At 34.3% G+C, this 25,587-nt stretch overlaps 1 protein-coding gene across 1 annotated transcript in view; it reads right to left on the bottom strand.

The window, feature by feature from the left end:
• Positions 1 to 19,035: 19,035 nt before the first annotated feature.
• The window catches only part of KLHL1 (kelch like family member 1), a 489,854-nt gene continuing 483,302 nt past the window's right edge, over positions 19,036 to 25,587 (bottom strand). The window contains exon 11 of the mRNA XM_070471593.1: positions 19,036 to 20,220. Within this exon, the coding sequence (XP_070327694.1) occupies positions 20,161 to 20,220 (60 nt within the window). The 3' untranslated portion in view covers positions 19,036 to 20,160. The remainder of the gene's footprint in view (positions 20,221 to 25,587) is intronic.

The raw sequence follows: 25,587 nt of genomic DNA, 5'->3' as shown, positions 1-25,587 counted from the left end.
AGCTTTTTAAGGAACTTCCATACTGCTTTTTACAATGGCTATATCAATTTACATTCCCAGAAACAATGTAAGAGGGTGCCCTTTTCTCAATAACTTCTCCATCATTTGTAGATTTTTTTGATGATGGTCATTCTGACTGGTATGAGTTGATACCTCATTATAGCTTTGATTGATATTTCTATAATAATAAGTGACATTGAGCATCTTTTCATGAGCATCTTGGCCATCTTTAGATCTTCTTTGGACAAATCTTTATTTAGATCTTCTGCCCATTTTTTGTTTGGGTTGTTGTTTCTTTAAATATATTGAGCTACATGAACTGTTTGTATACTTTGAAAATTAATCCTTTGTTCATTGTTTCATTTGTAAATATTTTATCCCATTCTGAGGGTTGTCCTTTTGTTTTATTTATGGTTCCCTTTGCTGTACAAAAGCTGTTAAGTTTAATTAAGTTTCATTTCTTTATTCTTGTTTTTAATTTCATTGCCTGAGGAAGTGGGTTAAAAAAAATCTTGCTGTGATTTTTGTCATAGTGTTTTTCCTGTTCTGTCTAAGAGTTTTTGTAGTATCTTACATTTAAGTCTTTAATCCATTTTGAGTTTATTTTTGTATATGGTGTTAGGCAGTATGCTGATCTCATTTTACATGTAGCTGTCCAGATTTCTTAGGTCTACTTATTAAAGAAGATATATTTTTTCCATTGTATATTCTTGTCTCTTTTCTCATAGATTAGGTGAACATAGGTATGTGAATTTGTCTCTGGGATTTCTATCCTGTACCATCAGTCCCTATTTCTGCTTTTTAGCTAAGACTATCTGGTTTATCTAATGTCATGTTGTAGTATAGTTTGAATTCAGGAGCCTGATTCCTCCAGTTCCATTCTTCTTTCTCAAGAATATTCTGGCTCCTCAGAGTCTTTTGGATTTCCAAACAAATTGCAAACTTGTAAACTGTTTGCCCTAATTTTGTAAAGAATACTATTGGTAATTTGATAGGAATTGCATTGAATCTGAGATTGATTAGTTACTACTAACTTTAGGTAATATACTTGTTTCATTATTTCAATTTTTTCCCATCCAAGAATATGGTGTATTTCTCCATCTGTTTGTTACATCTTTGATGTCTTTCATCAGTGTCATAGTTTTCGGCATACAGGTCTTTTGTCTCCTTAGATAAGTTTATTCCTAGATATTTTATTATTTTTGTTGCAATAGTAAATGAGATTGTTTCCTTAATTTCTCTTTCTGATATAGTGTATAGAGCAAGAGATTTCTGTGTATTAAATTTGTGTCCTGCAACTTTACCAAATTCATTGATTAGGTTCAATCACTTTCTGGTGACATCTTTAGGATTTTCTATGTATAATAACATGTCATATGCAAAGACTGAGTGTTTTACTTCTTATTTTCTAATTTGTATTTCTTTATTTCTTTTTCTTATCTAATTGCCATCATAAGGAATTCCAAAACTATGTTGAATAAGAGTAGTGAGAGTGGGCAACCTTGTCTTGTTCCTGATATTAAGGGACATGCTTTCAGTTTTTTTATTATTAAGAATCATATTTTTCATGAGTCTGTCACACATGGCCTTTATTTTGTTGAGGTAGGTTCCCTCTATGCCCAGTTTCTGGGCATAGATGAAGATGTTTTCATCATAAATTAGTGTTTAATTTTGTCAAAAGCTGCTTTTTCTGCATCTACTGAGATGATCATATGGTTTTTATTCTTTAATTTGTTAACAAAGTGTATCACATCAATTGATTTGTAGGTATTGAAGAATCCTTGCATTCCTGGGATAAAGTCCACTTGATCACGGTGTATGATCCTTTTAATATGTTGTTTGATTATGTTTGCTACCATTTTGCTGAGGACTTTTGCATCTATATACTGGTCTATAATTTTCTTTCTTTGTTATATCTTTGTTTCATTTTGGTATCAGGGTGATGGTGGCCTTGAGAATGAATTTGCCTCTGTAAACTGCCTCTGCAATTTTTTTGGAAGAGTTTGATAAAGATAGATGTTAGCTCTTCTCTAAATTTTTGATAGAACTTGTATGTGAGGCTATCTGGTCCTGGGCTTTTCTCTGTTGGAAGGTTTTAAATTACAGCTTCAATTCCTTACTTGTGATTGCTCTGTTTAGATTTTCTAATTATTTCTGGTTCACTCTTGGGAGGCTGTGCCTTTCTAAGAGTTCACTCAATTCTTCCAGGTTGCCCAATTTGTTTGCATATAGTTGCTTGTAGTAGTCTCTATGATCCTTTATATTTTTGCATTATTGGTTGTTACTTTTCATTTTTCATTTATAATTTTATTAATTTGAGCTTTCTCTCTTTTTCCTAGAGGAGTCTGACTAAAGGTTTATCACTTTTGCTTATCTTCTCAAAGAAAAAAGTTTTAGTTTTATTCATCTTTGCTATTATTTTCTCTATTTTTATTTCATTTATTTCTGTTCTGATCTTTATGATTTTTTTTTTCCTTCCACTGACTGGGTTTTCCTTGTTCTTCTTTCTCTAGTTTCTTTGAGTGTAACATTAGATGTTTATTTGACATTATTCTAATTTCCTGAAGTGAGATTGAATTCCTATAAACTAGAACTACTTTTGATGCATCCCATAGGTTTTGGATCATCTATTTTCATTGACATTTTTTCTATGTATTTTTAAATTTCCTCTTCAATTTTTTTCTGTGATCGACTGGTTATTTAGCAGGTAACTGTTTAACCTCCATATATATAGACTTCTTTTTTTTATTTTTTATTTTTGAATTGAAGGATATTTGCTTTACAGAATTCTGTTGTTTTCTGTCATATATCAACAAGAATCTGCCATAGATACACCCATGTCCCCTCCCTCCTGAATCTGTCTCCTATCTTCCTCCCAATCCCACCTTTCCATATTGTTACAGAACCCCTGTTTGAATTATCTGAGTCATATGGCAAATTTTCATTGGTTATTTATTTTACATATGTTATTATAAGTTTCCATGTTAGTCTGTCCATACATCTCACCCTCTCTCTCCTCCCCTCCTCCTGTGTCCATCTGTTCTCTAAGTGTGTTTCTCCATTGCTACTATGCGAATAAATTCATCAATACCGTCTTTCTAGATTCCACATATATACATTAGTATATGGTATTTACATTTCTCTTTCTGACTTACTTCAGTCTGTATAATAGGCTCTAGGCTAGTGCACCACATTAGAACTGACTCAATGTGTTCTTTTTTATGCCCGAGTAGTATTCCATCGGATATATGTGCCACAGCTTCTTTATCCATACATCTGTCAATGGACATCTAAGTTGCTTTCAGGTTCTAGCTATTGCAAATAGTGCTGCAATGAATGTTGGGGTACTTATGTCTTTTTCAATTTTGGTTTCCTCAGGGTATATGCCTAGGAATGTGATTGTTGGGTCATATGGTGGTTTTATTCCTAGTTTTAAAGGAATCTCCATACCATCTTCCATAGTGGCTGTATTAATTTACATTCCCACCAGCAGTGCAAGAGAGTTCCCTTTTATCCACACCCTCTCCAGCATTTATTGCTTTGGACTTTTTGATGATAGCCATTCTGACCAGCATGAGGTGGTTTCTCATTGTAGTTTTGATTGATTTTGTATTTTTCTAATAATTATCAACGTTCAGCATCTTTTCATGTGTTCTTTTAGAAGTATGTCTTTGGAGAAATAGGCACTTAGGTCTTTTCCCCACCTTTTGATTGGGTTGTGGGTTGTTTGTTTTTAGGTATTGACTTGCTTGTATATATTTTGGAAATTAACTCTTTGTCAACTGTTTCCTTTACTATTATTTTGTCTGATTCTGAGGGTTTTCTTTTCACCTTGTTTGTAATTTTCTTTGCTGTGCAAAAACTTTTATGTTTAATTATATTCCACTTGTTTATTTTTTTTTTTTAATTTCCATTACTGTAAGAGGTGGATCATAGAGGATATTGCTTTGATTTATGTCATTGAGTGTTATGCCTGAGTTTTCCTCTGAAAGTTTTATAGTTTCTGGTCTTGCATTTAGGTCTTTAATCAGCTTTGAGTTAATCTTTGTGTATGGTGTTAGGAAGTGTTCTAATTTCATTCTTTTACATGTAGCTGTCCAGTTTCCCCAGAACCACTTATTGAAGAGGCTATCTTTGCCCCATTGTATATTTTTGCCTCCTTTATAAAAAATAAGGAACCCATAGCTGTGTGGGTTTATCTTTGAGATCTCTATCCTGTTCTATTGGTCTATATTTCTGTTTTTGTGCCAGTACCATACTGTCTTGATGACTGTATCTTTGTAGTAGAGTTTGAAGTCAGGAAAGTTAATTCCTTCATCTTCATTCTTCTTTCTTTAGACTGATTTTGACTATTTAGGGTCTTTTGTGTTTCCATATAAATTGTGAATTTTTTGTTTTAGGTCTGTGAAAAGTGCCATTGGTAATTTGATAGGGATTACGTTGAATTTGTAAGATTACATTTGGTAGTATAGTCATTTTCACAATATTGATTCTGCCCACGCAAGAACAAGGAATATCTCTCCATCTATTTATGCTGTCTTTTATTTCTTTCATCAGTGTCCTATACTTTTCTGTATATAGTTCTCTTGTCTCCTTAGGTAGATTTATTCCTATATATTTTATTCTTTTTGTTGCAATGGTGGTGGGATTGATTCCTTAATTTCTCTTTCTGATTTTTTCATTGTTATTACATAGGAGTGCAAGTGATTTATGTGTATTGACCTTGTATCCAACAACTTTTCTAAATTCACTGAGAAGCTCTTGTAATTTTCTGATAGTTTCTTTTTGGTTTACTATGTATAGTATCATAACATCTGCAAATAGTGAGAGTTTTACTTCTTTTCTGATCTGTATTATTTTTTTTTTTTTTTTTCTTCTTCTCTAATTGCTGTAGTTAGGACTTCCAAAACTATGTTGAATAAAGTGATGAGAGTGGACGCCCTTGTCTTGTTCCTTATCTTAGGGGAACTCTTTCAGTTTTTCACCATTGAGAATAATGTTTGCTGTGGACTTATCAAATATAACCTTTATTATGTTGAGTGTGTTGCTTCTATACCCATTTTTGAAGCTTTTTTTTTTTCCATAAATGGGTGCTAAAATTTGTCAAAGGCGTTTTCTACATCTATGGTGATGATCATATCATCTATATATTTCAGTTTGTTAATATAATGTGTCACTTTGATTGATTTGCATCTATTGAAGAATCCTTGCATCCTAGAATAAACCTGACTTGATCATGGTGCATGAGTTTTCTAATGTATGGTTGAATTATGTTTGCTAGAATGTTTCTTTTTTTGAGGATTTTGCCTCTCTGTTCATCAGTGATATTGGCCTGCAATTTTTTTGTGTGTTGTCTTTGCCTGGCTTTGGTATCAGGGTGATTCTGGCTTCATAGGATGACTTTGGAAGTGTTCCTTCCTCTGCAATTTATTTGGAAGTGTCCTAGGAAAACAAGCATTAATTCTTCTCTAAATGTTTGATAGAATTCCCCTGTGAAGCCATCTGGCCCTGGGCTTTTGATTTGAGGAGATTTTTGATCCCAGTTTTGATTTCAGTGTTTGCAATTGACTTGTTCATAATTTCTATTTCTTCCTGGTTCAGTCATAAGAGGTTGAACTTTTCTAAGAATCTGTCTATTTCCTCTAGGTTGCCCATTTTATTACCATATAGTTGCTCATAATATTCTCTTAGGACTCTTTGTATTTCTGTATTTCTCTGTTGTCTGTTGTATGTAACCTCTCTTTTTTTTGTTTCTAATTTTGCTGATTTGATTTTTCTCCCTTTGTTTCTTGATGAGTCTGGCTAGTGGTCAATTTTGTTTATCTTCTCAAAGAGCCAGTTTTTAGTTTTATTAATCTTGCTATTCCTTCCTTCATTTCTTTTTCAATTATTTCTGCTCTGATCTTTATGATGTCTTTCCTTCTGCTGACTTTGAGGTATTTTGTTCTTTTTCCAGCTGTTTTAGATGTAGAGCTAAGTTGTCTATTTGATGCTTTACTTATTTCTTGAAGTAGGGTTGTATTGCTATAAACTTCCCTCTTAGAATTGCTTTTGCTGAATTCCATAGGTTTTGGGTCATCATGTTTTCATTGCCATTTGTTTTTAGGATTTTTTTTTTCACTTCCCTTCTTATTTCTTCAGCAACCTCTTCATTATTTAGTAATGTGTTGTTTAATCTTCACGAGTTTGTGTTTTTTTTTTTTTTTTTGCAGTTTTTTTTTTTTTTCCCCCATAGTTGATATCTATTCTCATAGCATTGTGATCAGAGAAGATACTTGATATGATTTCAATTTTCTTAAATTTACTGAGGCTTGCTTTGTGGCCCATGATGTGGTCTATCCTGGAGAATGCTTCATGTGCACTTGAGAAGAACTTTTATTCTTCCATATTTGGATGGAATGTCCTGAAGAAATCAATTAGGTCCATTTGGTCTAATGTTTCACTTAATGTTTGTGTTTCCTTATTGACTCTGTTTTGATGATATGTCCATTGGTTAAGTGGGGTGTTAAAAGTCCCCTACGATTACTGCATTATTGTCAATTTCCCCTCTTATATTGTTAATGTTTGCCTTATGTATTGAGGTGTTCCTATGTTGGGTGCATAAATATTTACAACTGGTATGTCTTCTTCTTGCATTTATCCCTTGATCTTTATGTAGTGTCCCTCTTTGTCTGTTATAATATTCTTTATTTTAAAGTCTACTTTGTCTGAAATAAGGATTGCCACTCCAGCTTTTTTTGGTTTTTATTTGTATGGAATATCTTTTTCCATTCTTTTACTTTTAGTCTGTATGTTTCTCTAGGTCTGCAGTGCATCTCTTGTAGGCAGCATAAATATCGGTCTTGTTTTTGTATCCATTCACTAAGTCTGTATCTTTCCACTGGTGCATTTAATCCTTTTACATTTAAAATAATTATATATGTTTGTGTGTGTGTGTGAGTGTGAATGTGTGTTACTATTGGCATTTCTAAATTGTTTTGGATTTCTTTTCATAGGTCTTTCCTTTCTCTTGAGTTTACTGACTGTGTAGTCCCTCTAGTATTTGTTGTAAGGCTGGTTTGGTGGAGATAAATTCTGTTAACTTTTCTTATCTGTGAAGATTTTTATTTATCCATCAATTTTGAATGAGATCTTTACTGTGCAGAGTAATTATGGATGCAGATTTTTTTTTTTTCCAGTACTCTAAATATTTTGTGCCATTCCCTTCTGACTTGCATATTCACTATTAACTGTATGGGTTTTCCCTTCTATGTTACTTGTAGCTTTTCCCTTGCTGCTTTTAATATTCTTTCTTTGTGTTTAATCTTTACTGTTGGATTCATTAATATGTGTCTCAATGTGTTTCTCTTTCAGTTTATCCTGAAAGGCACTCTCTGTTTTTCTTGGAATTGATTGATTGTTTCCTTTTCCATACTGTGGAAGTTTTCAACTATAATTTCATCAAACATTTTCTCAGTGCTGTTCTTCTTTTCTTCTTCCTGTGGGATCTCTATAACTCAAATGTTTGTGTGTTTAATATTGTCCCAAAAGTCTCTGAGGCTATCCTCAATTCTTTTCATTCTTTTCATTTATTCTGCTCTTCACTAGTTACTTCCACTGTTCTATCTTCCAGCTCACTTATCCATTATTCTGCCTCAGCTATTCTGCTCTTGATTCCTTCTAGAGTATTAATTTCAGTAATTGTGTTATTCATCTCTGTTTGCTTCTTCTTTATGTCTTCTATGTCCTTGGTGATTGTATTAACTGTGTTAATTGTTCTTTCATCTTCTCCATTATATTTCCAAGTCTTTGGAGCATCTTTACTAGCATTATTCTGAATTCTTTTTTCAGGTAGTTGTCTTATTTCCTCTTAATTTATTTGGTCTTATGAGTTTCTGTCTTTTTCTTTCTTTTGTGCTGTATTTCTCTGTCTTTTCATTTTTTATTTTTTTCCTAACTTGCTCTGCTTGAGGTCTCCTTTCCCCAGGCTTTTCTTTTTTCCTTTTGGTTTTTGTCCTTGGAGGGAAAGGTTCGTTGAGTGGTTTGTGTTGACTTCTTATTAGAGGTGACTTGTGCCTGTGTTCTAGTGGGAGGAGAACAAGTAGGTAATTACAGAAATAATGGGACATGTACACACACTTTGACACAGAGTTATAACCAAAGTGTTAAAAAGAAAAGAATACAGGAGATTGACTTGGTGAACAAGGGAAACTAAAAGTGATGTCAACCAACTAAAGCAGAGCGAATTAACACTCAGTCTGGAAAACTGAGCTTGAGAAGATTGCCAACTGAGGAATACAGCAAATAGAGCACAGCAATCCAACTTGCATGGTGAAAAAAGAGAAAGTGAAGGAAAAAATGGAGAATAAAAAGAGAAAGAAAGAAGGAGAAGAGAGAGAAAAGAGAAAAGGAGGGGAGAAAGAGAGGTAAAGAAAGGAGAGAAAAGAAAAAATAGAAAAGCAAAGATAAATAGACATACATGAAAGAGATTTATATATATTCAGGAATAGCTACAGGCAGTAAATAACTAGAAGAAAGGCAGTGAAATATATTAAAAAAAAATCAGAAAAATCACCTAAAAAAGGTGGAAAAAAGTCTTATTTTTTAACAAGAAAATCAAAGAGTAAAACACCACAGCAAAAGACTAATGTGCAGGTAGAAATATGTAGGAGAAATAAACAGTGTGACTTATAAGAAAAAAGAAAATGAGAAAAAGTTCTCAAAATCATAATTCTTCCTTGTTGTGGAATCTGCCCCTGTGGATGGATTTGGATTAGTGTCCTGTGGTATTTTTCTGGTTGGGAGAGCTAGTGCCTGTGTTCTGTTTGATGGAGCTGGATCTCTTCTGTCTGAAGGGCAGTGTGGTGTCCAGGAGTAGGTTTTGGGGTGTCTATGGATTTTATATGTCTTTGAGCAGTCTTTTTAGCCTTGGCAGTGTTAGGCATGTCCATTTCTGCAACCACATGGAAGTGTACATCTCAGCATATCCTTGCTGCCACCAGCCCCCTACTTGTCACTGTAATCTTTGCTGGTGCTTCTGTTCCCTGTTCCTGTCCTGCACTGCAGGCTGAAGTTTGCTAAGTAAAGACTTATGTGGATCTTTTCTCAGCTCACAGCCTTGCCTTCAGCATCATAGAGACTTCTGTGGGCTTCCCTCAGCTCCCTGAGTTCGCCATTTGTGTTGCAGGGTTTGTGTGCATGTGTTTCGGCTCACTGGGCCCTCCTATGTCCTGGAACTTGTGAGCATTGATTTGGCTCACTGGGCTCACCCTCTATGTTGCAAGGTTTGTGTGTTCTTTCATCTCCCTGGACCTGCTCCCTGACTACAAGGGTTGTGTGTGCTGCAGAGATTTTTATGCCATATCTCACTCGACATCCTGGCCCACCCTCTGCACCACGAGACTTCTCTGGGCTTCTGTTGATTCCCTGAGCCTGCCATTTGGTCGGGGCCATAGGCTGTGACCTGTTTATGGTCTGAGCAGTGAAGCTTTCTCTGTTTTGTGCCCTCTAAGTCCCAGCTTTGCCTGGCTTTCCCAGATTCTGCAGCTCCTCTTTGGGGCCCCCTGTGAGGAAGTTGCTTAGTGCACAGAAACTCTTTCTGCTTCACAACTCCCTCCCTTGGGGCACAACTCCCATCATCTTTTCCCTTTTAATGTCTCCATTCTCTCTCCTACCTTATTCCAGGGAGCTTAGCCTAACCTCCCTGGAGGCCTGCAGTCTTCTGCTATCACCTAGAGGTTGATTTGTAGGAGTTGTTCTGAATCTTGATGAGTTTTTGGAGGTGGATTTTGGAGGCTGCTGGCCATCTCTCCATCTTATTCCTCTACCATCTTCTTCTGTGCTCTATTTAGGTTATGTGTTTGTTTGTTTTCTGTACTGACTTGTAATCTCATAGCACTGTGCTTTTAAAAGATGCTTCATCCGATTTCAAGTTACTTACATTTTCTGTGGCTTGATTTGTGACCCAAGATGTGGTCTTTACTGGAAAGGATTCTATGTGCACTTTAGAAGAAAATTTATTTGGATACTTAAGATTGGCTTGTCCTATAAATATCTGTTAAATCTATCTGACCTATTGTGTTATTTAAAACTTGTTTTTCATTATTTATTTTTTTTTGGATGACCTATTGGCATAACTAGAGTGTTAAAGTCCCACACTATCATTGTCTTACTGTCAATTTCTCCCTTTATTGTTGTTAGTGCTTGTCTTATGTATTGAGATGTTCCTGTACTGAATGCATAAATATATATATATATATAGTCACTATATTGGCTTCTTTAGTTGATCCTTTGATCAATGTCTTGTCTTTGTTTATCTCTTGTAATAGTTTTTATTTTAATGTCTATTTTATGAATATTGTTATTTCAGCTTTCTTTTGATTTCATTTTGCAAGGAATATTTCTTTCCATGCCCTCACTTTCAGCTTGTATGTGTCCCAAATCTGAAATTGGTTTCTTCTGGGCAGTATATACACAGGTCTTGTTTTTGCATCCATTAAGTCATTCTGTGTCTTTTGGTTTGGGTATTTAATCTACTTACATTGCCTTAAACTTTTTATTTTACATGAGAGTATAGCCAACTAACAATGTTGGACAGCAAAGGGATTCAGCCATGCATATACATGTATCCATTTGCCTCTAGACTCTCTTCCCATCCAGGCTGCCATGTAATATTGAGCAGAGTTCCCCATGCTATACAATAAAAGCCTGTTGGCTATACATTTTAACATAGCAGTGTGTACATGTTGGTCCCAGACTTCCTAGTTATTCCTTTCCCACATCCTTCCCATCTGACCACCACAAGTTTGTTCTCTAAATCTGTGAGTCATTTATGTTTTGTAAGTAAATTCATCTGTATATTTTTTTCCTTTTTTTTTTTTTTTTTGCATACAAGGGATGTCATATGGCAATTCTCCTTCTTTGTCTGACTTACAGTAAAACAATCTACAGGTCTACTGGTGTTGCTTCAAATGGCATTATTTCATTTTTAATGGTTGAGTATTATTCCACTGTATATTTGTACCACATATTCTTCATCCACTCCTCTGTCAATGGACATTAAAGTTACTTCCATGTCTTGACCAATTTCAGTGTTGCATTGAACACTGGTGTGTTTGTATCTTTTTAAATCATGTTTCTCTCCAAGTATATGCCCAAGAGTGTGATTGCAGGGTAACAAGGTAGCACTATTTTTAGTTCTTCTAAGGAACCTCCATACTATTCTCCATAATGGCTGTAGCAATTTACTTTCATGCCAATGGTGTAAAAGGGTAATCCATTTACATTTAAGGTTATTATTGATATGTATATTCCTGTTACCATTTTCTTAATTATTTTATGTTTGTTTTTGTGTCTTTTTCTTCTCTTGCATTTCTTGCTTAGAGAAGTTCCTTTAGCCTTTGTTGTAAGTCTGGTTTATTGGTGCTGAATTTTCTTAGTGTTTGCTTGCTTGTAAAACTTCTGATTTTTTCATTAAATCTGAATGAGACCCTTGTCAGACAGTGTAATCTTGGTAGTAGGCTTTTGCTTTGTGTGTGGTTTTTTTTTTTTGTTGTTTTTGTTTTTATTTACTTTTTATCACTTTAAATATATCCTGACTCTTCCTTCTGGCCTGAATGGTTTCCTCTGAAAAATCAGCTAATAGTTTTGTGGGGATTCCCTTACATGTTAGGGTTTTCCAAATAGCACTAGTAGTAAAGAACCCACCTGCCAATGCAGGAGGCATGAGAGACATGGGTTAAAATCCCTGGGTCGAGAAGATTCACTGGAGGAGGGCATGGTAACCCACTCCAGTATATTGCATAGAGACTCCTATGGACCAAGGAGTTTGGTGGGCTACAGTCCATGGGTTGGCAAAGAGTCAGACACAACTGGAGCAACTTAGTGAACGTATACACACACACACACACACACACACCCCCCTTTTATGTTACTTTTTGCTTTTCCTTTGTTGCTTTTAATATTTTTTTCTTTGTGTTTAATTTTTGGTTCTATGATTAATATGTGTTTTGGTGTGGCTCTTCTAGGGCTTATTCTGTATGGGACTCTGCTTTATGACTTGGTTAGTTATTTTATTTCCTCTTCCCATGTTAAGGATGTTTTTGACTATGATCTTTGCAAATTTTCTTAGATCTTTTCTATTTCTCTTACTCTTCTGTGACCAGTATAATTTAAATGTTGATGCATTTAATATTGTACCAGAAGTCTTTGAGACTGTCTTCTATTCTTTACATTCTTTCTTCTTTATTCTGCTCTTCAGCAGTTATTTCCACCATCCTATCTCCCAGTTCACTTACCTGTTCATCTGCCTCAGTTATTCTGCAACTGATTTCTTCTAGAGTATTTTTAATTTCAGTTATTGTGTTGTTCATCACTGTTTGTTTATTCTTTAGTTCTTTTAGCATGTGATAGTCATGGTAATCACTCAGTTGTGTCCAACTCTTTGGTACCCCATGGTCTGTAGCCCACAAGTCTTCTCTGCCCATGGGATTCTCCAAGTGAGAATACTGGAGTGGGTTGCCATTTACTTCGCCAAAGGATCTGACCAACCCAGGGATCGAACCTATGTTTCTTGTGTCTCCTGCAGTGCAGAAAGATTACTTACCCACTGAGCCATGAGAGAAGCCATGTGGCATCAGTGGTAAAGAACCTGCCTGCCAATGCACAGACATAATAAGATGCAGGTTCAATCCCTGGACCTGAAAGATACCCTGGAGGAGGGCAGAGTAATCCTCTCCAGTATTCTTGCCTGGAGAATCCTATGGACAGAGGAGCCTTGTGTGCTGTAGCCCATGGGGTCGCAAAGTGGCAGACATGACTGGAGCAATTTAATTATTCCAGGTGTCCATTAAATATTTCTTGCATTTTTTCTTCCATTTTATCTCTGATATTCAGCATCATCTTTACTATCTTTACTATACATTATTTTCCAGATAGGATACCTATTTCTTATTCATTGTTTTGTTTTTTTCAGGTTTTTACCTTGCCTCTTTATCTGTTACATATGTTTTTCTTGTCTCATTTCTTTTTTTTTTTTTTTTTTTTTCTGATGGGTGGGATGGTGTTCCTGTATTACAGGTTTTTTGGCCTGAGGTTTCCAGCACTTGTGTTTGAACATCACTGGTTAGAGCTGTCTCAGTGTTGAGATGTGGATCTCTGGGAGACCTCACTCCAATTAATATTCCCTGGGATCTGAGGTTAGTCCAGTGTTTCAAACTAAGTGCCCGCACCACAGGAGCTCAGCCCCAGTTCCTGGTCCTTGAACTGAGATTCCACATCCCACACGGCATGGAACAAAGAAAAATAGAGAACAAGACAAAAGGAGAACAATAACAAAGAATACAAAATAAAATAAATCTGGAAACTAACAGGTGTATTAGAAAACTAAGAAGATATATGAAAAAACCATCAGAAGTAAAACAGAACCCCAATAGCAAAGAACAAAAATAAAGCAAAAACAAACAAACAAAAAACCCAAAAAACAAACCCCTTCCAAAACAATAAATCAGGAAAAGTGTTGGCTGTGAGTGGCAGGGCTTAGGTGGGGGCAGGGTCTAGGTTCAGGATCCATGATGCCAGAAAAGTGTCTGGGCTGGGGTTTTTCTGTGTGTGGGGGGGCAAATCCAAGCCTCAGTTTGACTCAGAGGGACCCTGGAGTACCTCTGGCCTTAGATGTGAGAAATTTGCCCCAGGCTTCAGCAGAGGAAAGTCAGGCGGCTAACTCAACACATCAAAGCTTAAGGGTCTCTCCCAGCCCATCAGATTCCTCCTCTTCCCTGATCCAATGGCATCAGGCTCCACACAGGCAAAGGGAGATCAGAGGGCATAGGTCCAGGCCTGGGACCCCAGCAGGCTCCCCTAGCCAAGTGGGTGGAGGAAACATCAGGAATGTTATCCCCAATCCTCCAAGCCCCAAGGGTCCCTCCTTCCCCACTGAATCACCCTGAGGTAAGTCTGCCACTCCAGTCATGTGAACATCTCCTCTTCCCCAGCTGCCAGTCAGATGTGCCAGCCCAAACCCATCTCCATTTTGTTACTCTCTCCCCTGAAATCCTACTGGTTTCTCAGGGATTCTTTCCATCAGCCTGGCTCACCAGCATCTGGTAATTGACTTAATTCTGGGGAGACGTGAACTCTGCCTCTTCTCCTCTGCTATCTTGGCTCCCAACACAAACTTTTTAATAGTTTCCCTCAGTTTAATACAAAAGATGCTGATGCTGTGGGTTTTATTTTCTCCATTATCTATATGAAAGTGAAAATGAAAGTTGCTCAGTCATGTCCAACTCTGCAACCCCATGGACTATACAGTCCATGAAATTCTCCCAGCCAGAATACTGGAGTGGATAGCCATTCCCTTCTCCAGTGGATCTTCCCAACCCAGGGATCAAACTCAGGTCTTCCACATTGCAGACAGATTTTTTACTAACTGAGACACCAGGAAAGCCCAAGAATACTGGAGTGGGTAGCCTTTCACTTCTTCATTGTATCTTCCAGACCCAGGAATCAAACCAGAGTCTCTTGCACTGCAGGCGGATTCTTTACCAACTGAGCTAATATACCAATTCTAAATATAATTCATTTTGAAAATGCAAGTTTCTCAGTAGGCAAGGGAAGTGGTTTGCCCTTCTAAGTGTTAAAACGAAGACTGTAGGCCTAAAACAGTATTGCTTGTGCTGAAGTCCATGATACCAAACATAGATTTAATACCTAACCTAATTGCCATTTTGACTTTCATAAATGTAATTTTAATCACGCAGTTCAGAATTTTCTGATCATCACCAATGAAGTAATCTCTCAGGTAAGACTTTCATCATTCCCAAGGGAAAGAAGAGGCAATCTGCCTAATAAAACCTATGATATTTCCTCCCCCCACCAAAGAAGACATCTTGGCCTAAACATAATTATTTATTTTGCCAAGCCAAAGTTGGCTCCTTGAGACCAGGGATTACTTCTGTCCTATCTGGTCTCAGTGAGACTAAAACAGTTGCAAAATAATGGGCATAGAATGAACAGACAATTTCTCTTGCATATATCTTCCTTTGTAAAACTTGTAAGGTTTTGTAAATGGAATTATCTGCTTACCATATACACATTTCACCTAGCTTGTACTGCAAGGAGATCCAACTAGTCCATCCTAAAGGAGATCAGTCCTGGATGTTCATTGGAAGGACTGATGCTGAAGCTGAAACTCCAATACTTTGGCCACCTGATGTGAAGAGCTGACTCATTTGAAAAGACGCTGATGCTGGGAAAGATTGATGGCAGGAGAAGGGATGACAGAGGATGAGGTGGTTGGATGGCATCACCGATTTCAGCCATTATTTCTCTGTAAACTATTTACATCTCAGTTTTCTCAATGAAGGTACCAACTAAGGAGTCAGTAATCCTGTACTCCAGGATAAACTTTATTAGGAATAAAAGTAATTTTTTTCTCTTCTACTTTTATTTTGTCTAATTTTTCAATGGGTTCAAAAACTAAGTGAGGAGGACTATACTATACATTGGATTCCCTCCAAGCCCAAGCAGCAAATGTTCAGTTCAGTTCAGTCGTTCAGAGAAATAATGGCTGAAATTGGTGTTCAAGTTTAACAAGTCACATTAGTAGGTTTTTGTTTTTTGATTTTTTTTTTTTTTAAGCAATTGCTGGGTAAAGCTAGGATGAACTATATGACAAATGTTCAGCTCCTCTTACTTAATAAGAGGAACTTTCTTATTTTGAAAAAATTTTCTTATTTCTTATTTAAAAAAAAAAGTCTAATGAGTTGTGTCTGCTTGGCTACAGAAAAGGATGAGCTTTCTATCTTTGCCACCTCATAGAGTGTTATGAGTGATGTGTATTACATTCTAGTTTTATGCTTATTAAATAATAAATTTTTTCTAGTACTTTTGTGGCAGGGTTTTCTGTATTGGAGAAGTTTTTTTGTTTACTTAATTTATTTTCCCACCACTGTCACCAATCTGTTGCAATACTACTGGTTCACTATCATTTAGAGGAATAATGAACAGTGAAAAAGACCAAGAGTGTTAGGAAAAAAAAAAAATCATATAGCAGTGAAATAGGAAACAAGTATTCTTTTACCATCAAAGTCTTAAGGATTTAAAGATATCACATTCATAAAATAAAGTGAGATGATCACCACCTGTGTGAATGAAAAATTGTCACTGACTATTTTCTTTAATAAGGATGAAGTCCCTAGCCACTGCAGTCAATGAACTTAAAAATCATCCTGAAGTATATTTAGGGCAGATATCAAGAATGAGACACTCTGTGCTTTGGGAAAAACTGACAAATCAAGGTCTTTACATAGTTAGATATTTTCAGAAAATTTTCTGAGCCATTTTTTTTTTTGCATCTTCTCATATCTAGAAAAGCATTAAAATCATTTAGCAAAGCTTATTATTTTAAGCTAAAGACAAAAGAAGATACTGGAGTGTGGAGGAGCCACCAATGGGAGCAGTAAAATCCCAGTAAGTAGGGTAAGGTGGTTAATCAGATTTGCTTTTTCTATTGTTAGAGTCTCTAGATATGTAGTCATCCTCTTCTTGTACAGAGAGGGAGATGCCCTTACAAATGGAATTTCTCATATAAATACAAATGTCTCTAACAGAATGTCTACCTAGTTTTCAGAGATTATCCTGTGTCTGCTGTTTCTTAAAAAAATAGCCAGTTCAGGATAACCCTTATGTCCAAATACTCCAAAAAAGGTATTTTGGGGATAGCAAATTGTTTCCCTTCTTGCCAAAAAGATTAACTTTGATTCTTATTTCTCTTATTACTTCTACTGCTACTTTCACATCTTTTAAAATACTAAAATCACTATGCACAGTTTTAAAGAGTGACATGGATAAGTTTAAAGAGTTCCCCAAAGCCTCAGAATCTTAAAAATTTTATAGTAACATTTCAATCTAGAAATATGATTAGATATTTCAACATTGTGTTTTAGCCTATATGTAAATGTTAATTTTCTAAGTTATTGTTTTATCATAGATTTTAGTAGATTACTTAAATGTTTTATTTTCTAAATATATTTTTTTGTTTTCTTCAAGCTATACATAAAGTAATTAATAATTTAATTTCCTTAGACATTTTTAGCTGATTTCACTAATGCTTCTAGTCTTATTTGGTCTTTGTTGCAGTATCTACCCAGGAGAAACATACAAATATTATTTTTTATTACATTCAAACTGTAAATTTGTGTTATATTGGATTTTAATGTGTGACATTAAAAATTTCAGTACTACCATGTATGGACACTAGGATGTGCTTGCATGTTTTATAAATAATTTTGAACTATAGTTAACCCTTGAACAACATGGATTCTAACAGCAAGGGTTAACTTGTATATGGATTTTTTTTTCAATAAATACAGTACCACACAGTCTGAGGTTGGTGGGACCCACGAATGTGAATCATGACTATGGGTCTTGAGCATCTACAGACTATGATACCCAGGGCAGGTCTTTGGTCAATGCCGCATGGATAGAGTGGGACAATTGTATATTATATATTCCTAGTATCATTAATAGCAATCATTAACATTGAAAATATTTGAAGATTACACAGAGACTTCCCTGGTGGTCCAGTGGTTAGGACTCTGTACTTTCACTGCAGGGGTTGCAGTTTTGATCCCTCGTCTGTGGAAATAAGATCTCACATGATATGTGGTAGGACAAGGAAAATTAAAAAAAAAAAGATATACTATATTTGAAGATTAAATAGAATTACTTATAAAAATAAGTTATGCTTCAGAGACATTAATGTTATAAAAATCATGAATAGTATATTAGAAAAAACTAGCCACGTTGATAATATTTTCTATTAACATGCTTCTTTTCTCTAGGTATACCTTATTAATTAAACAGCCAAATAGTAAATCCTGTCTTTAGCAGAAATTTCACCCCAAAGTGGGGTTTTTAGCATAGCTGAATTAGTTGAATACCAGTTGACAAAGTTAAGTTTCAAGAATCCTGGATTGGAGTCATAGCAGGGTAGGTGGTAGATCCTGAAACTCATTTAGCATGTAACCTTGGTGGACAATATATTTTCAGTAAATGACACAATAATATCCATTCTTCCTATGTCATATAAGCTTTGAGTTTATTCCCCAAACTGCTCTTCAATTTCCTTGAATGGTAAATTGGATGTGTACACTCATAGTATGAAATGCAAGCATTAGCAAGCTAATATATTTCGCATATAGAAACTATTTGGTTAGATACAACAAATTTGTTTGGTGGAATATTTCTCTTAGGGAAAAAAATTATTTGTAAAAACATTGATAAATGTATTAACCAAGTTTTAAATATGACTGCCACAAACTTTTAATGGTTGAAAAATAGATATACACCATTTTACTTTCCCCTCTATTCTTTAACATTTCAAGTATAAGTTGTCCCCTCCAGTTAGCTGATATTATCCACACACTCTATGTATTGAAGAGAACACATAGGCAAAAAAAAAATCCTAAACTTCACAAATTGAAATGGCTAAAATATGCATTTCATGCTATACATCTTTTAACTACAATTAGAAATCACTGATACTTTCTTAACATCTTGTATTTATAATTGTGTTATTTTCTGAAATAAAATGTGACTGATAACATTTGATCACATATACACATTGGAAAACATTGGATTTCCTATTATTTCCTTTACATAAACTATCAATATTTTCTTTGGCTTCTAGGTTTCTGGTATTTTTCCACTACCCAACAATAACACTCAATTACATGTTTTACACTGACTCAAAATGAGGGAATTTCTTTCTATTGATAGTTCCTGCATGATTATCAACACTTTCATTATGGGATATGAATTTTCTAAGCATTATTGCTAACTGTCTCAAGCAAGCAATCACGCACACACAAAAAAATCAATAGAGATTGCACTTTGTGTCAGCATAGTATTTAGGAGGAAATAAGCTTATTTTGATGAAAATATATACTCCTTGATTTATGAGAGGTCAAGCAACAAAACTTGCCTATTTTTGCCGAATAACTTGTCAAGTTTTTTATTCTGTTCTGAATTAAAATTTATTGAAAAAAGATACACTGATAAAAGCAAATTTTTTATTATTTATTAATTATATTTAACATTTACCTGGATCTATTGAAGACATTGTATAACATTTCCACTATATGCTTTAAACAATTACAAACATTTGGCATAAAATAATGTGCTTATCAATGTAGCAAGTTTGAAAAGTAGGGAATGAGGGTCTGAAGTCTGCCCTCCTTCTGACAATGGTCATTAACACTGCAAATGAATGTACATAGATTTCTCCCTCAAAATTCTAAGATATTTTATGAACAAAATTCTAAAGTACTTCAACATGCAATGGATATATATACATATATATATATGGATATATATATATATATATATATATATATACATAAAACATTCAGAATAACTGGTTTCCATGCTTACACTGAACTCATCATAAGGCAAAAGCCTTTAATTGTATTGATTCTCAGTGTGATCAAAAAGCAAAGTGTTATGGTAAGCTTAATGAAAACAATCCTTTGTGTTTGCCAACTTCCAATTGCTAATACAGTTGCAATAAAATTTAACCATCCTCCTGGATGATATATGCAGCTTTGATTTGTTTTCTGAGTGCAAGAGGCAAGCATGAATCTGTTTCTCTAATTGTCCTCAAAGTTTAGGAAAATTAGGAAAAAGCATGTTTGTTTAATAAAGTATCATTCCACCTCCTGGTATGACCACATCTGATTAGGAAATTAGGGCAGAATCAATCAGATTCTGTCAGATGAAATATCATGTCTTCTACTCTTGAAATCCTCTGGAATATCGTCACAGATGATAGAACACTGAATAAGCTTTAGTCATGAAATTATCCATGTCACAAATCTTTATCTCTCCTTTTAATTGCCCAAGAAAAACGAGCCTTTGGTAACTCTAGTTATTGTATGCTACAAAACAAAACAAATTACCAATAACCATTCCTGAACTAACATACAACCAGATAGTGTTCCCACAGCAGTTTGATGTTCTCTTGTTTCCCATAATTCTGTTTCATCTTCTACCTCTTTTGATCTCAGTAGGTAAATCTACCAAAATCTTTTTTCTTGAAGAATTTGCATCTCCAGAAGTTCTCATTCTTGCCCTCTGATATAAAAATAACCACTCCAGCAGATAGAATCTCTCCAAAAATATAAGTCAAGGTTGCTTGATGACCACTACACAGGCACCGGCTCTCCCAATATTCAAGGAAGCCATCTGTTGAAAAAGATGAAATATGATTTAAGACACATTCTATTGTCATGGAAAAATATGCAGATTATAATGTACTTAAATCATTCATTCATATCCATGAAAATCATTAATGAATATAATTATCATTTCCCAAGATGAAATATGATTTAAGACACATTCTATTGTCATGGAAAAATATGCAGATTATAATGTACTTAAATCATTCATTCATATCCATGAAAATCATTAATGAATATGATTATCATTTCCCAATGTATCGGCAAGTAATACAATAAACATGGAAACAATGAAAATGGCATTTATATAAAATAATATAAATATTGAAGTCTTTAAAGCCTACAATTATTTGTGGAATTTTTGATAAAAGCAATAAATTCTTTAATGATATTTAGTGAAGTGAAGCTTCTATAGGAAAATCTTCAGCAAAGATTTTTTATGCAGCTTGCCTGGAGACACTTTTGATGAAATTTCAAATTGATAGCTTGGAGTATATTTTAGGTGAAATAGTAGCTTCAATATTGAAGTCACTGGGAAGTCATTTCCAAAGATATTATACTGAATAAAATGTGCTATGAATTCTTTCTAAACAGAAATATTTAATGATGTGATTTCAATATGCTGTCATCAATAGAACATAATTACAGCTGCTACACAGGGCCTATTTTAAAATCCATATTATGAGTATTATTGTTATTGATTAGAACTGAGATTTTTTTTTTTAGAACTGAGATTTTTAAAAATTAATCCTGAATACGAAATTGGCTAGAAATATATTGAAAACAATAATTTTAAAGAATTTATAATGAAAATTTATTCCATGGAGGTAAGCTAAGAATTTAATAATTTGAACTTTTTCAGGTCACTGATTTTTAGATACAGTTTCCCAAGAATAATTCATTCACATAAAAATATCAGGTAGGCTAGAAATTACAGGATATTATTTCAAACTGAAAATAAAATGAATCAAGTGTAGCAAATGAAGTAGCAGAGAGCAAAATAACTTCAGATCACACACACTATCTTATTGATTGAGAAAGGACACTATCTCACCCTCTACATATGAAAATTACCACCATTATCTAATTATACATTAGTTCTTTTAATTGTGCTTATTGTCACCTGCTATCTTTCTATAGGTTAAAACCGAAATAGAAAATCTTCCCATATAATTTTTTGTACCTTTCATTTAATACAATATCTTTTTTAAAAAGGTTAATGTTATATCTCTTTTTTTCACAGATATTTGCTCAAAGTGAAAGGCAAAAAGGAGCATGTGATATATTGATAGCATATTGTGTATTAAGAATAATTTTTGTTGATCACCACAGTCACTTTTATAATCCCATCATATGTTGTCATCTCTATATTACAGTGAATGGAGCATGAAGAGATATAAATCTGGTAACATTTAGGTCTACAATTTGCAATATTTCTGACTCAAATTGCACAGTTTGCATTGTCTCTCTTTTAGTTTCCAATGATTTTCAAGTGTTGTTTCATGTCAGAGCCATCTAAGGAGCTTTTACAAAATACAAGTACTCAAGGCCCACCATCCAATAGGGATGACATGAGTTCTGAGTAGGATTTTTGAAGCATTCCCCAGATGCTCTCTGATGTTCATTCAGCACGGAAAAGTACTATGCATAGTTCCAGATGAAGTATACCTCTATCTACATTTGCATCTATGTCTCTATACATGCTTATATTTGCATGTATAAATGAATCTCTGCACCCCCGCCACTGCCCCAAGTTTACTGTTCTTTCTATTATTTCTTTTATCCTTCTACTCAATTACTCAAGACAGGAACCTAAAGAATATCTACAGCCCTTAGTTTCATTTCCCTCACCCTTACAGCTGAATAACATCAAGTCTTATAATTATCTCTCCTACCAACTGAATTACACCATTCCTACTATCTTCAAAAAGTTCAGGTTACAATTTCACCCTAAGTGTGAAAGGGGAGTAAAATAACCCACTCCAGGATACGCTATTTTGGCACGTTGATTATTTTGAATTAAAGATACTTGAGTGATACTTCATGCAGAAGGGGCACTGTGACCCTCCTTTGACCCCTTAAAGCAGGAGATAAATGTTTCATGTGAAATGGTACCCTCTCTCTACTAGAAGCATAAAAGCCATCCTTATCACCAGACATAAGGAATTTAGGGCCAAGAAGGCTGTGTCAGAAAACCTTGTAACTTCTTCACTAATTTACTACCTAATCCCAAACCACTTTGTCTTCTAAATTCTTTATGTATTTATTGTTTCTTTGTCTAAAACAGTATAAGAGCTTCCTGCTTTTGGTCACTTCTTTGAGTCCATATGGGGTTTCCATATGTATAAAATTAAGTTTGTTTTTTTCCTATTAATTTGTCTTATGTCAATTTAATTTTTAGATTAGCAAATAAATAAATAAATTGAAGGAAAGAAGAAAAAAATTCCCACCAATACTTCACAGTGAATTAGTGAAGTATATCCTAATAAGTTTCTGATCTTTCTTTCCCCTAATCAATTTTCCCATCCTATCAAGTGCAGTTATTTTAAAATACAATTCTGAGTATTTGCTTTCCCTGCCTAAAGTCCTTCATTAACTATTCTTTTGGTCCATGGTAAAGTCAAGATTCTATAACATGGTTTCTCACCTTATATCATAAAGACCCATTTTATCTCTCCAAACTTATTTCTCATCACTTTATTTCTTGCTCAGTGAAGCATGCCATGTGTTCTCTTTCCCATGACTCTTTAAAAATTCTGTTTCTTAAACCAAACCATTCCCCATATTTTTATCTGTTTAACTATTATTTATTTGCCATTCCACATTCTATTTATATAATTTCCCAAAAGAAGATTTCTCTACCCAACACACTTAAGTTCTAGCATAGTGTTAAGTATTTCCCTTACCCCAGCATTTATCATTCTATTTTAAGCATTTGATATATTGTACATAAGTACATTTTAAATATTTGAGGGTTTTCCCTCTCTTTCCCTTGGTTCAGTTTTATCTTATTTAATACATAGTTTGACTATCTGCCCTTTTCCCTCTCCAGCATTATACCTTTCACTAAACTATGATAATCTAAAAAGGTTGGCATGATACCAATTATTAAACAGCAATCCAAGATGTAAATGTCTTACCAGGCTTCCCTGAAACTCATTCTAAATATCTTACAGATTGATTTTATGCAAATGAACTAAACCTATGTACAACAGAGTAAACTGAGTTGCAAAAATAATTCACAATTTATTCACTTAAGAAAGTTTCACATGTCTCTTACCCATGCTAGCAACTATGCCAGTCTTTGGATATATGACTGTAAATGACGTATTTGTTTTCTTTTTTTTTTTTTTTTTTATAGCTTCAGGTAGATGCAGCATGACAGCACTGTGACCATGTACCAAAGAAACACTTGAAAGGATGATTTTACTCAGGCTAGAGGAAACAAAATTAAAATTTTCTTTCTATGCTTTAAAGCACACATATTTTGTTCCAAGTCAAATGCAAAAAATATAAATTAAGTGACAAAATAAATTTTTTTAAAACACAAATACACACACTCATGCAAGCATGTATGTGTGTGTTCTGTATGTAACCATGTAAGACATGCATCTGGCAAATATTCCCTCATCTGTTTTCATTATTTCCAATTATAGCTAGTTTGGGAAGTTTTTCAAATATACATCATTATATATTTCAATATAATTTGCTTATTTATTCTAATGTTTGCCCATTTGATGGTGGCAAAAACAAGTGAAATAACCAATTGATTTTGCCCATCTGTGGAGTAAGTGAAGGGAAAGTGACAGGCAATATACAGCAACTGTGAGAACTTTCTCTAGTAACGTGGAATCCTGACAATTTTCCAAAGTGTTTTTGTGTGGGTTTCCTGATGGCCTCTTGCAAGTCTTAAAAATATAAAGAATGAAAAGATAGGGATGTAAGATCTTAATTTAGGAATTTTAAAATTAATGTCTATTATACTAAAATAAGTTTGTTCTAAAACATTTTAAATACTACTTTGCTATTTGTAAGATACTATATGATCCAAAAGAGTATAATAAAACATAGATGAGGGAAAATGGCTGTTGGAAGTTTCTACCCATTAATAGTACACGCATTATTCTGACTTCAATTTTAGAGGAATGATAAGCATAATGGCTCATTACTATAAATATGTAATGAAAATATTATATTATATCATTTATATGCCCATAAGCCTCCTTTATTTAATATTCATTTGTAAAAGCAGTTCACTTAAGATATGTAACATTGAATTTGTACTTCCTTAGCAAATCAAAAATAATCCATGCATTGCTCCCTTGTAAAACTAGGAACTTGGGAATGTAAGGAGTTAAAATATATCTTCTAAACTCTCAGTGCAATTATTATAGCTTATTATATGTTTTCTTCTCCCTGGATAAGGAACACTACTTTTTCACAATTAAAGTTAAACACAGAAAATCACAGAACCTAGTTCTCCAAATTTACACTGGTCTTTCCTCCATTCTACCTGTTTTCTTCCTCCTTTGTCAAATACATCTGTCTTCATTGAAATCAAAGAATTTCCCCTTTGGGAGTCATAAGGCAGATACTTTAGCCTGACCATGATGAGTTTGATTTTGTACTTCCAACTCAGTCTATTTAATACTGTAGTTGAACACATATCATCAAAGGAAGTTATGTATCTTTAAAAGTAAGAATTTCTTTTAGAAATTTGCTTCAATCAATGTTCAAGTTCTTCATATAAATTTTAGTCAATTTCTATGACCAAAAATAAAGCCCTCTATACATTAAGGAATATGAGGAGACAATGTTACTATTCTGCTTCAACTAAGTAAGACTCTGGAATTTAAATGTACCAATTGGTGGGAAAATGTTTGTTTGTTTTTTAACTGTTTCTTGATTTTTACTTTCTGACAAAGCAGAGAAATAAGAAATATTGAGAGATTTGAAAAAAAAAAGTTAAGACAAATTTAATATTAAAACAAAAGTCTGAAAACATATCCGTTCCCTTCATTACAAGCAAGTCTATAGTAACTGTAAGCTTAAGGTATTTTCCACCATAATTAAGGTGTCCTACCCTTATGTTTCCCCAGTGATCACACACATCCCAACACATATTCTCCAGATATTTGACTGGATTGGAAGCTTCTCTGAACATGATCCTGAATCTCTAATTGCTGTGTATAGTTGAAGGTTAACCTAAGATCAGCCAATTATTTTTCTCCATCTTCTTGACCAAAGTGTTCAGCCAGGGATGAATACATTATGCAACAGATGATTCAGGCCTCTTTGCTATTTGTTCTGGGGAGCTTTTTGAACAAAGTTCTTTTGTTTTATGACTATGGCTGTGAAGAGCTCCATTTGGAGT

This window comes from Odocoileus virginianus, chromosome 8, assembly GCF_023699985.2.
Source record: "Odocoileus virginianus isolate 20LAN1187 ecotype Illinois chromosome 8, Ovbor_1.2, whole genome shotgun sequence".
In the NCBI taxonomy this organism is placed as follows: domain Eukaryota; kingdom Metazoa; phylum Chordata; class Mammalia; order Artiodactyla; family Cervidae; genus Odocoileus; species Odocoileus virginianus.
The sequence above is the reverse complement of the archived record's forward strand: the minus strand, read 5'-3'. Positions and strand labels throughout refer to the sequence as shown.